This window comes from Cannabis sativa, chromosome X, assembly GCF_029168945.1.
Source record: "Cannabis sativa cultivar Pink pepper isolate KNU-18-1 chromosome X, ASM2916894v1, whole genome shotgun sequence".
NCBI lineage: Eukaryota > Viridiplantae > Streptophyta > Magnoliopsida > Rosales > Cannabaceae > Cannabis > Cannabis sativa.
This window is the reverse complement of record NC_083610.1, coordinates 77898679-77915447: the sequence shown is the minus strand read 5'-3', so window position 1 is coordinate 77915447 and position 16769 is coordinate 77898679. Positions and strand designations below refer to the sequence as shown.

At 33.4% G+C, this 16769-nt stretch overlaps 1 protein-coding gene across 2 annotated transcripts; it reads left to right on the top strand.

The window, feature by feature from the left end:
* Positions 1-3098: 3098 nt before the first annotated feature.
* LOC115698486 (uncharacterized) lies at positions 3099-8581 on the top strand. 2 transcript variants are annotated; one of them, XM_030625569.2, is made up of 5 exons: positions 3099-3428; positions 3673-3785; positions 3873-3960; positions 4842-8006; positions 8279-8581. In XM_030625569.2, the coding sequence occupies exons 4-5, from the start codon at positions 4954-4956 to the stop codon at positions 8295-8297; spliced, it is 3072 nt and encodes a 1023-aa protein (XP_030481429.1). In that variant the 5' UTR covers positions 3099-3428; positions 3673-3785; positions 3873-3960; positions 4842-4953; the 3' UTR covers positions 8298-8581. The 2 variants fall into 2 exon arrangements, with proteins under 2 accessions (XP_030481429.1, XP_030481420.1); XM_030625560.2 differs by lacking the exon at positions 3673-3785 and having other exon boundaries at positions 3100-3428.
* The last annotated feature ends 8188 nt before the right edge of the window (positions 8582-16769 follow it).

Here is a 16769-nt window from a genome sequence, read left to right as displayed (position 1 = left end):
TTATTTTAGAGATATTCATATTTAGGATGTTAATCAACATACTTATTAGTAAATCTAAATCCTGGTAAAATATTCGTAACACATACAATATGGATACTTAATGGCTCTTGACTTTTCCCTCACCATTGTGCAAGAACATCACTTCCAGCCACAAATTGTAGAGAAAAATTGCACTAGCCACAAACTTTTTCCTTTGTTTTCTTGAGAAATCATAGAGAAAAGTTCTTCGCATAACCCAAGAAAATCCAACCGCTGCACCCTTTTCTCCAGACAAATAAAATCCTATTTCTTTTTTTTTTTTGTTTAAAGATATAGTTTTTGAGAAAATTGAGTTTTCATTATAAATTAGTTTGAAATTAATTTCATTATATTTTTCAATAAGTTTCTTTTTATAATTTAATTACCTTTTTTTTTTGAAAATTTTCAACCACATAAGAGGTTACATAGATAATTACATCAGGGCTCGTTTAGAACGTCGTATTAAGTTGTATTGTATTGTACTATATTATATTGAATTGGATTATATATATTATATTTTTATGTAATACAATGTTAAACTTTAATTTATATAAAATATTAGATATTTAGGTGCCCATAAAAATTAATACCACATATAGTTTTACATAAAAATATTGTATAAAATACAATTCAATATAATACTATACATTACAATACAGTGTACCAAATGAACCCTTAGTGTATTATTTATCATGTCATGCCTTATCAACCTTATTTATGAAAAATTTAACAGAAGTATTAATTTTTATTAACGAATAAAGTTAATGGGGCATTTTTAACAACACTAATATTACAGAGAGCACAATCGTATAAGCGACAAAGTTCAGAGGTCTAAATAGTTTTTTATTCTTCTCTAATTACCTAATATACATTATTTGTACTTTTTTTTTAATAAATCATGTAATTTTATTAATAGAATCAACTAAAATAATAGTCTGCAATTCAACTGGGACATCTTTCCTGTTAAAGGCACGACCATAATTAGAACTAAAAAAAGAGTTAAATAATTAACTGCCTAATTCTCAGATTGTTTGACAAAAAAAAAAAAAAAACTAAAAATAAATTTAGATAAAAAAGATTGCAATATCACAATTAACTTTAAAAATACCTATATTCAGTTTCATCTACCACTCAAAAAACACAATAGTAGGATGTGTTGCAGCATGTTCATTCAACCTCGTAGCTTGAGCACTCAACTATTGTGCAAGGTACGTTACTGCACTACTAACTATTGTGGACATTGTCCCACATGAAGTAAATGATAGAGTATTGAGCCATATATAAGAACATGGGCTACTCCACTCATCACCAATTGGTTTTGAGATGGAACCCCACGATCCACACCTATACAGATATTGTCCTACATGGAATAAATAGTAAAGTATTGGGCCATACATAAGAATATGGGCTACTCCACTCATCACCAATTGGTTTTGAGATGGAACCCCATGATTCTCAACACTAACAACCTCTTTAATCGTAGAGAACTTGCTATTCCCAATTACTAACAACGATTTGATGACGAGCTATCAAAGAACAAAGAAGAAACAACAACAAAATAAAACTATGTCACACTAACAAGACTATAACATTCAAAACCATGTCACAAAGACAATACTAATTGCAGTAGTAAAAATTAAAAAGCCCCACCTGTGCCCAGAGAAAGCCAGCAGGCTTGCTGGAAAAAAAGACAACTTCGTGTAATTATAAATGAAATTCTAATTTTTTAATTTTTTTTAACTTAGGTGGTGTTTGGTTTGATGTAATGTAATGGTAATAGTAATAGTAATGGTAATGTAATGGAAGAAGAATGGTAATATGAATTGTTTACAATGTTTGGTTTGTAGTTGGAATGAACATTGTAATCAGAATTGTTATGTTTTGTTTGGTACGAGAATGTAATGGAATGAAATTTATATTGACCAAAATAACCCTATTACTTTTATTTTTAAATTATAAAATATTCAAAAAAAAAAGGTAATATAGACTTTTGATATTTTTTACTATATTTTTATTAAAATATTATTTTTTCTTTGTAATGGAGTGTAATTGTAATGGGATTACATTAGTTTTGGTATGTAATTATCATTACAATGCTCAAAGTAATAACCATTACATTGTAATGGATTACAAAAGTTAAAAGGAAAAAGCAAACAATGTAATGGACTTATTCATTACCATTACGGTGAACCAAATATCACTTTAAGAGTATTTTGTACATTTATTCCAAAAAAAAAAAAAAGACAAAAAAATAAAAGAGAAAGAAAAAAAAAGTACTTACAAGCTAGGACAAGCTACATTTAGAAATATAAACTAGATAAGGATTATAGAATTATAAACAGTCCAAAATTGATCCAAGTATCCATCCTTGATTTTTTTTTGTTAGTCGATTCTAGGTTTATTTATTTAAGTCTCAAATAATTTTGTTTAAATAATTAATTAGGATTAAAACCACAAATTTCGAATAATACGAAAAGGCTTAATAGGAAATGGAGAGTAAAGCATTGTTTGGTATGATATAATGTTTAAAATTTCACATTTGCAGTATGATTTTTTTTTTTTTAATTTGAAGTCTAAAAAAATTAGTAGTGTGAAAGTAAAATTAGCTCTTAATCTTAAATTATTTGTACGTATGCTTTAATATTAGAATTAATTAGATTATTTTGAAGTGAGGCAAATAAAATAAAATAGGCACGTGTAGTTTCACGTGAGTAGAAGAAATTGACAAGGACAAGGACATGCTCCTCTTGTTTTGGGCACAGAGTCACAGACTCCGTTTTCTCTCTCAATCTCTAATCTAATCTATCTAATTATAAGAAGACCCCACAAAAGGTACACCAGAATGAAAATTGACAGTTTTTGTAGTCTGGTGCAACCTTTGTCCTTTTAACCTTCCCCACCTTATTTTTCACATAATAATAATAATAATAATAAATAAAAACGAAGAGGCGAGGCGGTCCCCCACCCATTCTTGTATCTGGGTCATATTCATATCCATCCACCCGGACCCGGACCCCGACCAGGATCCGACACACGGCTAATCGCACGCTTCGCACGTGGTTTCAAAGCAACTAAAAACGGACCAGAGAGAAACAAGAGAACTCAAAATTAAACAAAAACAAAAATTGCTCCACGCGAAGAAGAAACGTTTTGAGTCTCTTTCTCTCTCTTTGCTCTGGTTTGAAAAAAAATAAATAAATAAATAAAAAAGAATAAGAAAAAGAAAAAGCTCTGAGGAAAGAGAGCGAGGGTTTTGTGAAGGAGAGAGAGGAATGAAAACCTAGCTTTTGGGAGAGGTTGAGTAGTGAGAGAAATTTAGAGAGAGAGAGTGTGTGTGTTTGTGTGTTTGTGGAAGTTATCTGTGTTCGGCGTTATCAAGGCTAGGGTTTTGATATTCGTCGTTGATAAAGGTGAAGTATATAAGAATCATAATTATTTCTCTTGGTGTAATATTATTGCATTGATTTGTTTCCGTATTTATGATTTCTGATGTTAATCATACACTCTTAGAGGGCTTTAATTTTGCTTATATTCTATAAATTGGTCGTTTATATTAATGTTATTAAGAACGCCCTAGCTTTAGCTAGAGCAGCTAGAGCGTGAACCCGGACTAGTTTTTTTTTTTACTTCTTGCTCGTCTCTTCTATCTTCTAGGGTTTGGTAGTTCCCTTGGACGAAATCGTGGCTGCTTTACTGTTTTTTGGGTTTCATGGAAGATTTTTATGAGAATCGAAGCAATTTTAGTTTTGAATTTGGGGATTATCTCGGTTAGGTCTCGAATTTGCTTTTATTTTTATTGTTTGCTAGTGCTTATTTATCGTTTGATTATAATATGTTTTTTTTGTCTGTTTCAGGCCTAGTATAGCAATTACTGGAAATCGCAGTTGAAGATTTAGTATTGGGATCCTTCCTTGTGGCTCTATCCAGACTTTGAAGTTTCTGGTAATTCTAATTTTAATGGTGATTCGGGTTTTTATACGTGACCTAATTATTTGAATAGATTTGTAAATGTGATTTTTATTGGTTAATCTTTTACTGTTTGGATGAGAAGCATATTTTATCGTGCTCCTTAAGGTGACACATGTTGACAAGTAATAAGTCTCTGTTTTTTTTAATGTATGATTGCTTTTGCTGATTACCTGATCTGTAAGAACTACAAGCATTTAATCAGAAGCTCAACATCTTCTGCTTTTTCTTGTGAATTTTTAATCAACAAAATTATGTCTCTTAAGGTTTGTATTTTCTTTGAAATGTAGAGGGTTCATAGAGTAAATGTTACTAGAGAGGGATTGGTAATACATTTATTGTTTGAGATTTGAGTTTTGGTTTCTGGCAAATTAAGCTCTTATTTATTTATTTATTTATTTTTATGGGGCATTTCTAATTAGTTTTGCTCACTAGATTGTTTGTTTGGCATGGAAAATACATTCATTAGAAGATATTGAGGGCGTTTTTGTAGCTGTCACATCTTGTACACCTCAGAGATGGAATTAATACTCATGTTTTCAATGTTTTTAATTGTTGTTTCTATCGTGTTCAAATTCTTTTAAAACATATAAGTTTAACGAATGTTTATTGGGATAGGGCTAAGCTAATGTGACTGACTAGTTATTATTATTACAAATATATACATTTTTTTTATATCATCATTGATTTTTAGTGTTATAAAGTAATTTTTAAAGTTATTTTTGTTAATGTTTTATCTTAAAGTTGTAATAATTTTTTTATCATAATTACTCTTACAGATTCAGTCATTTAGATTATTAAGTGACTTGATCTGATTCTTTTTAATAACTAAACACAACTTTATTTTGTGTTTTCAGAGTAATTTCAATCAACTAGCACTGAGGTTTACAACAATTTTGTATGGGAAATAGAACATTATCCCTGCTCAATTGTTGTTTTGAATTTGAGAAGCATGATATATGAAGCAGTATGACGCTGGAAGATTTTTTCACTTTGACTGAGATGAAAGATGGGCTCACAGCCCTGTCTCGAGTTGAGGAGCTCATAACTGTAATGCAGAAGGAGAAAGAGTGTGGTGTGAAGAATGCTAGTGATGCAACAAGGCAGTGGACTGCTGTGGCCAGCACTATTGCTGCCACAGAGAATAAAGATTGTCTTGACCGTTTCATTAATTTAGATGGTCTTTTGTTCATTGATAGATGGCTAAAAGAAGCACAGCAGTTATGTACCGATGCAAACGAAAGCTTTGTGGAAGAATCCATTACTGCTTTATTACAAGCACTTGAAAAGCTTCATGTAGATAATGAAAAGTCAAAATCTTCAGGAATCTGGATTACTATTGAGACTCTTCTTGGGCACAAAAGTTCTAGAGTTAAAGACAGAGCTAAACTTCTGTTTGATAGCTGGAAGCAGGAAAGCTGTGAGGATAAAGTTAACAATGTTGTCGACAATGTTGGTTTATTGCATAATGATGGGACTTCAAAGCCTATTTTAGATGAAGATAGGCCATCTTCTTCAGGTGTCTCTACTTCTGAAGGAACTGTTAAAGGGGAGGAAATGCAAACTGCAGAACCTGCCAAGGAGATAATAAGCTCAGATATATTATCAGGAAGAGATGATGTACAGATTAATAATCAGCAAGGCATTGACAAAAGTTCAAATAGTGCTAACATTGATGAAATAACTGCCAATCCTTCAGCGCTTATCATCTTAAACTCTGTTGAGAAAAGCCCTACCGAAGAAGATTCCACTGTGTGTTCTATTGGAGGAAGCACACCATCTGAGCCTAGTTTTGTGGCTCCTAAGAATGGCACTGTTGAGGGACAGCCAGATTTTTCAAAAGTAAATGAGCTCACAAAAAATGAAAAGCAGGCAGACAAAGCTGAAAATTCGTTGCCAAGTCCAAAGGAACCTTTTATTGTTTCATCAGATGCTGGTGCTTCAAGTTCGCTGGAACTTATGAAGCAACCTACTTTGCAAAATAATGGCGGACTGAATGAAAATGATAGCTGTCAAAAACTATCTCCTGTTGGTGGTGCAGTGGCATCTGCATCTGATTCAAGGAGTGTGATTGGGGATTCAAAGTTTATAAATAATCTCAATGTTGTTGATGATAGTGAATGTTGCTCTAAAGCGTCACATTTCTCATCGGGTAATCATAATTCTTTGGCAAAACCTGAAGATTTAGGGACTTCTTCTATGACGGATGACCTGGAAAGTGTTGATGATGACAAGGAGTATGGTAGGGATGATGAACATAAGAAGAGTTCTAGTGATGAAGATATGGAGAGTGCTAGCGATGAAGATACAGATTTTAGGAGTGCTTATGAGTTTTCTAAGCCTGTCATGGATTCCAATCGTTCTCGTGCTACTGACCGAAGAAGATCAGATTCAGAATTTGATATTGGGTTTGGGGTTGACGCTCTAGAAGTTGCTCGGCGCGTTGCTGAAGCTGTTGAAAGAGAAGTAGGGGATCTCAAAGGACCATTTAGTTGTTCTTCTTCTGAGAAAATTTCATCAGGCGAACCAAAGGAGGCAGGTAGTCCAGACTCCATAAATGAAAAACAGGACCGACCCCCTGAAGTTTCATCGAAGGAGGAACCAACTGCTCAAAGCCATTCTGCTGAGGCTTATCCTAGAGAAGATCTGCAGGTGAGAAACATCGCTAATCTGGATGTGGTACCAGAAAACTGCACCCATGCCGTAGACTCCTCCCAAGTAACTGAAGCTGTAGAAGAAACAAAAATGAACATAGACAAAGGTCCTTGTGGTTTTGATCTAAATGAAGAACTTTTCTCTGATGAAGTAGAACGTTATGCTAATATTGTATCTACCCCTGTTCCTGTTGTTTCTGCTTCAAGGCCAGTGACTTCTGGACTGTCAGTATCCCCTTTACAGTTTGAGGGTTCTCTTGGATGGAAAGGATCTGCTGCTACTAGTGCTTTCCGACCAGCTTCTCCTCGCAGAAATTCTGACAATGATAAAAATCATTCTGTTGGGGGTACTAGTGATAGTAGTTCAAAGCAGAGGCAAGATTTCCTAGATATTGATCTCAATGTGGCCGAGGGTGGAGAGGACTTGGGGAAACAAATTCCGGCATTGTCTGGCCTCCCCTCTGGGGAATCTTCTGTGGAAGCGAGTCCAAAAAAATCCAAAAGGTTCAAGTTGGATTTAAATACCATTGAAGATGATAGTGATGTTCTACCATTGAATTTGAAGGCAGAAGGGCAGCAGTTGTTCCATCACCGAAATGGCCACCGCAGTCCATCTCCTGCGTCATCATCTTCATCAATGCAACCTTTTATGAGAAATATTGATTTGAATGACAGACCATCTTTCATTGATTCCATAGAACAAGGGTCTGGCAAGTCTTTTCAGGGGGTTAATAAATTTGTGGTGCCTAATTCTGTTATTTCTATAATGGGTACCCGTGTGGAAATCAACAGAAAAGACACTGTTCCTCAAGTTCTTTCTCTGCATAGTGGCAAGTCTCTTGAGCCTGCATTTGATGCTGCTACAATGACGAGAACAGGGAGTTTTTTGGGACTTGCTTCCACAGGGTCATATGGTCATTCGCCTGTTTATGGGTACAATGGTCTGGCAACAGGGCCCACCATGTCTTTCTCCAATCCCATGTATGGACCTGGTGGAGCAATCCCCTGCATGTTGGATTCACGAGGTACGTTGATGCCTCAAAATCTGGTTTCTACTGCGCCACCTTTTCCCCAGCATCCATTCATCATGGGCATGGCGAATGCACATCCAAGTCTAAATGGTGCTGGACCTTCACGCCCCAATTTTGATCTAAATTCTGGGTTTGTTGTTGAGGGAGGAGGTAACAGGGACTCTGTTTTGAGACCCTTTTTCATATCTGGCCAGGGAAGGCCTCTGGAGGAGCAGCTTAGGACCAATTCACAGCCGCCATCAAGTTCTGCTATTGGTGGGAAAAGGAAGGAACCGGATGGTGGGTGGGAAGCTTACCAATTTAGCTACAAACAGCATCAACCACCGTCGTGGAAACAGTAAGTTTTTGTTATCCTGCACTTTTGTGTCGATTCATGAATCCAACCAGTAGAGAGACGCATGCGTTCGATAAGGTCGAAAAGATTATCCAAAAGAGTAGGTAAGCCCTTCGGCTTTATTGAGAAGGGAATCAATAAAGCTGGAGGGTTTTATCTATGTAACATGATTTATACGATTAATTTCTGAAGGGAAAGAAGTTAGGTTCTTGCTTTGATTTTGTTTTTTATGTTTAATAATTTTCCATTTTTTTTCTTTTCTCCCTGTTTCATAGAAGGGCTTTGCAAGGTTAGAAGACTGGGATATATGTAGCTGTAGTTTCTTGTCCATGTATATCACAAAAATATAGGAACGGATCTTAAATGATTTTGGTTGGTGGTGCTTGTGGAAAGTTTCTTTCATGTCGAGTCTAGTTAATCTATAGATTAAGACAGAATTGGTGTATAGAAAACATCCTCACCGTTTCTTCTTTTTCAAGTACTCAGAACTTATTTACCACCACTGCTACTAGCCTTTTATTTTAATTAGAGGAAGTGTTTAATTTTTTTTCCTATCCAATATTAGAAGTTATTATCTATTTTGGGGCTGTTCGGAATGATTTTGTTTTTTTTTGTTTTTGTAATTATAGAATAAAGAATACATATTTTCCATCATGTTTTGTTATTTAACAATTAAATTCTGTTTGGTTAAAGTAATTACTATTTTTTTTAATAAAATAAAAACTAAAAAACACATCGATGCGTTGGGAGTACCTATTGATGGAAGATGGGTTCTACGCTAAGGGACTTTCGTCTTTAAAAATAGACGTAGCGTTTTGCTGACGTCTCGAATCAAGCTTTTGTTGCGACATACTATGATTTTCCCTAGCATCAATTGCGTTATCATGAATAATGGTAGAACTTGGCAATGGGAGACATCCTAAATTGAAGTTTATGAAGAAGACGATGACGGATGGCATAACGCCGGAGCTGAAAAGGACAACAAAGTTTGTAGAGAGGAAAAAATGAATAGTGAGATTAGAGTTCATCCAAGTATTTCCGATGACAGTTAAAAGAGACTACAGAAGCATGAAAAGAAAATTAATTAGAACTTGAAAAATAAAGAAGGTTATATACATATATATTAATTTCAGGTTCTTAATACGACAACATAATTTTAATGATTAGGATTGGTTTTGAAGAGTTACTAATAAAACATTGAATTTGTAAATGCACCTAGAGATGGAAGATTTTTTAACTTGAAAAAAAAAACAAAAAAATATTTAGACAATGAGATATTTTGATTCGAAGAGGATTTTGTATTGATTGCGAAGAGCATTGTAAATTTATTAGTGATTCTAATTACTATGATAAAAAAACAAAAAGATTAAATATTTAAGTATTATAATATGAAAAACTTAGATATTTTCGCATCAATAACTCAAATTATTTCAATATAGGTAGGTAAAATCCACCACTCAAGGTTTATGAGATGTAAGTTGAGAGATATAAATTGAACAAATATGACTCCTTACTATTGGGATGTACTACTGTTTTCAATTATTCATGAGTGACGACATCATCCTTTGTCGCACTTAGTTATATGCATTGTTGTGTCGTAATCATTAGTCACCAATATAGGCTGAACTTTTTGAAATGACAACTTGGGAGGCACAAGTATGACTTGGGACGAACAAAATATGAGAATGGATATGATACGGTATAAAAAATATGATTCAAACACGATACAATACGATAAACCTAACGACACGATACGTAAACACATTATATTTAAAAGCTTTATAATAATAATCATTTTTATTTATTAATTATATATAATTTAAAATAGTAATAAAATTTAAATATAACAAGTATTATAATCTATATTAAAACTATTTAAAAATATTAAATAAAATTATACATGAATTTATTGTAACAGCTCTTAGTTAAAAATATAAGTACTTATCAGCAAACTAGTTATGTACAATGTACGTATACTTAGTTATATTCTTAACTAGAAAACATGCCGTGCTTCACATGCATTTGTTTACGAAAATTTTAACTTATATATGGACAAATTTACTTTTTTTGTTTGATGATAAAAATACATACTACGAAAATTCACTAAACACATAATTAATAATAACACCAAATTTATATTTAATTCATAAATAACAAACTTTTATTATGTTTGCCTTATTACTTTATCAACATTTATCTCACAATTATTTAAAACTTATTATTTATTCCAAAATTAATTACCTAACATTTACTTTTCATTAATAAGCTAACTAGTATAATTATACTTTACCAATTTTATAATATGCCCTCTTAATCAAATAACTTTACTACTCATAGGTTAAATTGCGTGCCTAATCTCCTAATCCGAGTCCAGGTCCTCCTCTTACCCAATCCTATATGTACTGAAAAAAAAAACAGTAATTTAACATGATTCTCTTCAGTAGTTAAACAATAAAGTAATTGACTGTAATCAAAGTAAATTTAAAATTGTAGCTGGACCACAAGTGAAGTCAAAGGCTAAAGACTAAAGGTGGCTCTCGTTGAAGAACGTAGGTGGTTCTATATATGTTTTCTTTTTCTTTTAATAATGAATAATTCTATATATATAGTTAATTTGAAAATATTTAAGATTTTTTTTTTTTAAAAATATGTTACTATTATAAGTTTAATTTTGAGATATTTTTGTTTTTTAATTATTAATTAATATAAATTATAAAAAATGCTTTTGAAAAATATATAAATTATAAAAGATGAGAATTTAAATATGTGATGGATGTCATTTGAGTTACATGACTATATGTATATTTTTAAAAAATATATTTATTTATTAATTAATTATAATAAGTTTTAATTAATTAATTTAGGGTAAATATCATTTTAGACCACGTGTTTTGCAAAAGTTACCAATTGGACTCTCTGTTTTGTTAAATGAAAAAAACAGACCCTGTATTTTCTAAAATTGTAGAAATAGAACTCTAAACTGATTTTTTGTTAAAATAAAACTTAATAATAATCTGATTTAGAGATGTTATGACAAATCTGGTTATATTTTTTGTATTTGTTCATGTTAGAAATTGTCTTAAAGTTGATTATATTAAAAAGTAGAATTATTAAAAATTAAGCTCTGGGTCCTATTTTTATCTTTTTGGAAAATATAGAGTCTATTTTATCATTTAACAAAACAGAGTGTTCAATTAGTAACATTTGCAAAACACAGGGTCCAAAATGATATTTACCCATTAATCTATCAATATTTATAAACTAAATAAAAAAAATTAAAAATGAAAGAATTAAGGAGATAATAAATCATGGTATTTAGAGTGATTATAGACCGTCACATCACCGTCTTAAGTTTTATATATATTTATATAGATTGATATTGATTTTTATTTTAGTTATTTGTATTTTTAGTTGAATAATTAGTTTTTATTTATTTATTTATTTATTTTGTGGATGTTATTCAATAAAAATATTTAATTGAAGTACTATTTATAAAAAAAAAATTTAATAGTATTTAAAAAAAATAAATGAAAATATTATATACAGTTTTAAGCAAATTAAATTAAATCCAAAATATTACCAAGATGTATCAAAAGCAATAATATTAAAACTTTATAAATTAAAGGAAACCACTTATAATATTTTTATTATTTTTTCCTTAAAAAGTAATTTTTAAAGTTTTAAAAATTTGAGGAAAATTAATCTAAAATTTAAGAATATTGAACGTGAACATTATAATTGATGTTGTTTGTTCTGGGGATGGAATATCTTACTAGAATTATGAGAAGAATTGGAATGAAACCTGATTTCAGATTTCATGACAGATGCAAGAAACTTCAACTAAACCATCTCAGCTTTGTGGATGATGTTTTACTGTTTTGCCATGGAGATTACAAAAGTGTATCCTATTTGTTGCAGTGTCTCAAGCTTTTCTCACTATCTTCAGGGCTCTTTCCGAATGCAACAAAATCAGCCATCTATTGTAGTAACATGCCTGAAAATGAACTGAATAGAGTACTTGCTATATCTGGCTTCACAAGGCATGAGCTTCCATTTAGTTAATTGGGAGTCCCTATTGGTGCAAAGAAAATATCAAGCAAGGACTGTGCAATTCTGGCTGAGAAAATAACAGGGAGAATCAGAACATGGAGTACAAGGCACCTTTCATTTGCTGGGAGGGTGGCATTGATCAATTCGGTTCTTCTTTCAATTCACTCATACTGGAGTCAGGTCATGCTATTGCCTAACAAAGTAATTTAAGAGATTGAAGCTATTTGTAGGGCTTTCCTTTGGAAATGTCAACATGCTTTTCAAGGGGGAGGAGCCATTGCTTGGGATACAGTTTGTCAAAAAAAATCAGCTGGGGGAATTGGCTTTAGAAGAGTCAAGGAATGGAATATGGCTGCCATGGTCAAGTATATTTGAGCTGTAACAAAGAAAAAAGAAAATCTATGGGTCAAATGGGTGCATTCGATATACATTAAGCAAGAGAGCTGGTGGTGCTACCCTATTCCAATACATGAGAGCTGGTATTGGAGAAGGATTGTAGCACTAAAGAATCAAGTATGTTCTCTTGTAGATACTGCTCAATTTGAAAGCTGAGAGTACCATATTGCAGCAGGATATGCCCTCTTTGCACTAGTCCAGGAGAAAAAAAGGTGGTGTGATCAGGTATGGGGAAGATTCAATGTGCCAAAGCATAGTGTTATTCTTTGGATAACTATTTATGGAAAGCTGAGAACAAAAGATAGGTTGTACATGTTTGCCATTGTGGAAAATAGCGGCTGCAACCTTTGTAACAGCCATGAAGAAACTCGAGAACACTTGTTCTTCGAGTGTACCTGGTCTGGACAATGCTATCAAGAAATAGCAGATTGGCTGGGGTGGAGGTCGATTGATTCGAACCTGCCCAGGGTGACAAAGTGGATTCAAAAAAGCAAAGTCAGTAACTTCAAACGAAAATTCATGGTTGCTGCTCTTGCTAGTTTGGTATACAATATTTGGAAAGTCAGAAATGAGACAATATGGCAACAAAAGACACCTTCGACAACCCAAGTGATTAGCCGAATTAAATTGATAGTGAAGCAAAGAGTTACACTTGTATGGCCAAAAAAAGTGAGCAAAAAAGATGAAGATTGGTTCCACACTTTGTAAATAAAATTGTATAGAAATCAAGGCCTTGCAATATTTGCTTGGTGCTTTTAGAGCATCTCCAAGGAGTACACTAAATTTGGTGTCACACTATCATTAAATTTAGTGTCAAAACTTATTTCTACTCCAACCATAACACCAAAAATTATACTAAAAAAATATTCCATATTATTATATTAATTTTTTAATAATAGTAAAAAAAATTAATATTATATTAATTTAATAAAATCAGTACAATTGTTAAAAGATAATAATACTGTAAAATCGGTAAAACTTAATCATGCCCCACAAGGTTATAATCCATATTATGATTATCTATGTCGATCAGAAAATAATTTTTCACATTATTGAATTGTTTTTGTCTCTCGATTGCCGAAACAAGTAGGAGTATATCAGTATATCACTTTTAAAGATGTGCATTAAAAATTTATTTTTATTACCACAAAAATAATTTATAGTATTCATATTTAAATTTACACATAATAAATTAAAATGTGCTTTTACAATACACTCTCTAAATAAAAGAGTTACCCGTGTAATAGACAGTTTGAACTTTATTTTCGGTGTGTTAAATTTATCCGAATATTTTTAAAATTTTGTAGGATGTCTTAAATAAGTATAATGTACCTACTATAAAAAAAAAGTCTAAAATTTCGAAATAAGTATAAGTACATCAGTGTACACATTTTAAAAAAATACATTGTAATTTAATAAATACAATTAATAATATAAACATATACAAAATTAATTATATATATATATAAAAAAAAGTATGCCGTGTGAACAGTGCACAACATATATGCCGTGCACTGTAGCACACACGGCAATTTAGTGTAATGTTTGCAGCTATGTTGGAGGGACAATTCCACGGCATCACCAAATATGAAGTCTCCTTGGTGATGCTCTTAGGATGTAAAAATAATTGTTTGTGCAATGAATTCCTGATTTATCAAAAAAAAAAACATTATAGTTGATGTTCTTTTATTACTGATGGTAGATACAGATGATTCTTTTAATTTTTTGTCGCCTAAGAGAATAGTGAAATATTTATATTTTACGTTTTTTATTTTTTCTAATTCTTTTAATTTTTTGTTGCCTTAGATCTATTTTTTTATTGATAACTTTTTCGTGACATTTTAGATAAATTGGCGAAGTAAGTTCCTATAAAAAGTAATTTTGAATATTTATACAAACTTAATGTTTGTTTAAAAGAATTAAATTATATACTTCTATAGAATATTTCATCAACTAGACTGCAAAACAGGACTGCTGGGACCACATGACTTTTCTCTCTCAGTATGAGAGTGTTGGTTATTCCAACTTGACTTTTCTTGTCCAAAACCTTCTACATTCCTTAACCTTCTTTTCAACCTTTTCTCTTTGTGCGATTGTTTAAAAGTGTTCCTTTGTTTTGTTTCCTGGGCTTCTCATGGAAAACGTGGAAAATATGGGCGAAGGTGTTGACAATGCAGTTGTGAATAGTACCCTGGGAGGGAAAGCAATGGAAGTTGGTGGTGACATTAATGAGAATATTTCTGACGGTATGAATGAGTCAATGCCTAACGACTCAGATATACCAAAGGGAGTTAATGCACGGGAGTCTGAACCAATGCATGATGGTAGTGTAAATGCTTCTCAGAAACAGGGTGAGCCAGCAGGAAACGTGGGAGAAGAAGATGATATGGAATTAATGCGTCAGGATTTTTTCAACTCCATGACCTTAGAACTTGAACCGGACTTCGAACTAAATGAGGAAGTTACTAGAACAGGTGTTATGGTGAGTTTCTTTGAAGGGACTGGTGTTTCGCGCAATAGGCTGAAGGACATCCTAAGCCAAATCTGGAAGCCTAAACTCAAGGGGTTATGGAAGTTCAAGACCCTCAAGAAAGGCCTCTGGGGGATATTCTTTGATTTAGAGGAGGATTGTGTTGAAATACTTGACAGTCGGCCTTGGTTAATCAATGGTAAGCTCTTGATTATCAAAGAGTGGCCGAAGGACGGAGATTGGTATAATGCTAATATGAGTACGACTGTCTTCTGGGTCCAAGCCATAGGTCTTCCCACCCCTTATCTGAACTTGGCTAATGTTCGGACTATTGGTGCCAAAGCTGGGACGTTCAAAGGCAGTGATACAATCGATCAAAAGCTGGTTATAAGGAGAGGTTTTCTCAAGTTTCAGGTGGAGATTGATGTGTATAACCAGCTTTCTTATGGTTTCTACTTGGACATCATGAGAGGAAGAAAGGAATGGATTCAGTTTAAATACTACAAACTTCCCCGTTTCTGTTATAACTGTGGGAGAATCGGCCATGAAGCAAAGAGTTGTGCTAGAGATACAGTCTACGTTTTCCCTCCTGAAGGCAAAGCTGTTAGAGCATTTGGACCCTGGATCAAAGTAGAATCGGCGGTCATTAGTTGTTTCAATACGATTAATCAACTAAATGTTCTTAGGAATGCTTCAGGCCCCCTGAATAATGGCCACTTGAAGTCGACGGAGTGGGGGAAGCAGGATAAGGGAAAAGGGAAGATTCCAATCCCGTCCCAGTCGACACATCAGCGAGAGGAATCACAGCTCCGGCGTAGCAAACCGATGAGGAAAGTGGTCAGGATCCAGGAAGACAACTCAGGTGCCAATTCTAGAAAGAATTTGAAAGTAGTCAATCAGACCTCAAAACCAGGGGATAATAGGGATGCTCCATCAGAAAATTTGATTTTGAAATCTGCAACTCCAAAATGGGATAGGCGTGCACGTTCCATATCCCCAAATTTCTGGAGAAGACCTATTCAGGGTATCAATTTGAAGTTGATAGATGAAGAAATAATAAAGAAATACTCTTCAAGGCCCCTTCCTAATGAGAGGGACAGAAATGTCATTACCACTATCATGTCTAATAATGGGCCAACCTACAAACAAATGATTGAAGGCCCACATGAGAAAGTTTGTAAATCAAGACAACCTCATTGTCATCCTGAAGTTACTCACTTCCCTTGGCCCGATTATGCAGAGGAGATTGGTCTTGCAGAGGAATTGATAGGCCCAATTCAAGTGGATAAGTTTGAGCCCAGCCCAACCCTTTTTCATGATCCTCTTGATGTTACTAATGAAGTGCACCCTTGCCCCCAGCCACGAAAAAGGAAGGCAAGTTTGACTTTAATTCCTTATTTTCCAAAGAATTCCATTCTCTCTAAGGAATTTTCTCAAGAACTACCAAAGATGGATCCCTTCTCTCCTAATCCATCAACTTCTACTTTCAAAATGGGTAAAGGAGAGGCTTCATCTTCCTCTACGAAAAAGGATAAAAGGAGGAGGAAATCTACCAACCAAAATGGCAGCAGACGACAGACAAGGGCTTTGACAGGGGTGAATTCGCAGGGTACTATCAGAAATTTGGAAGGTGAGATGAATCTTGTGGATGTTAGAGTAGAAACTGTGGAAAATTTTCCAATGGGCGAGGAGGCGGCCCTTATCAAGCCCCCCTCGTCCCAATGAAAATTATATCTTGGAACTGCCGTGGTCTCTCGAGGGACTCGGCAGTCCAAGTCTTAAGGGCTTGGGTTCGAAAATACAACCCCGATTGTATTTTCTTGATGGAAACGAAGTTGGGTAGGGAAAGG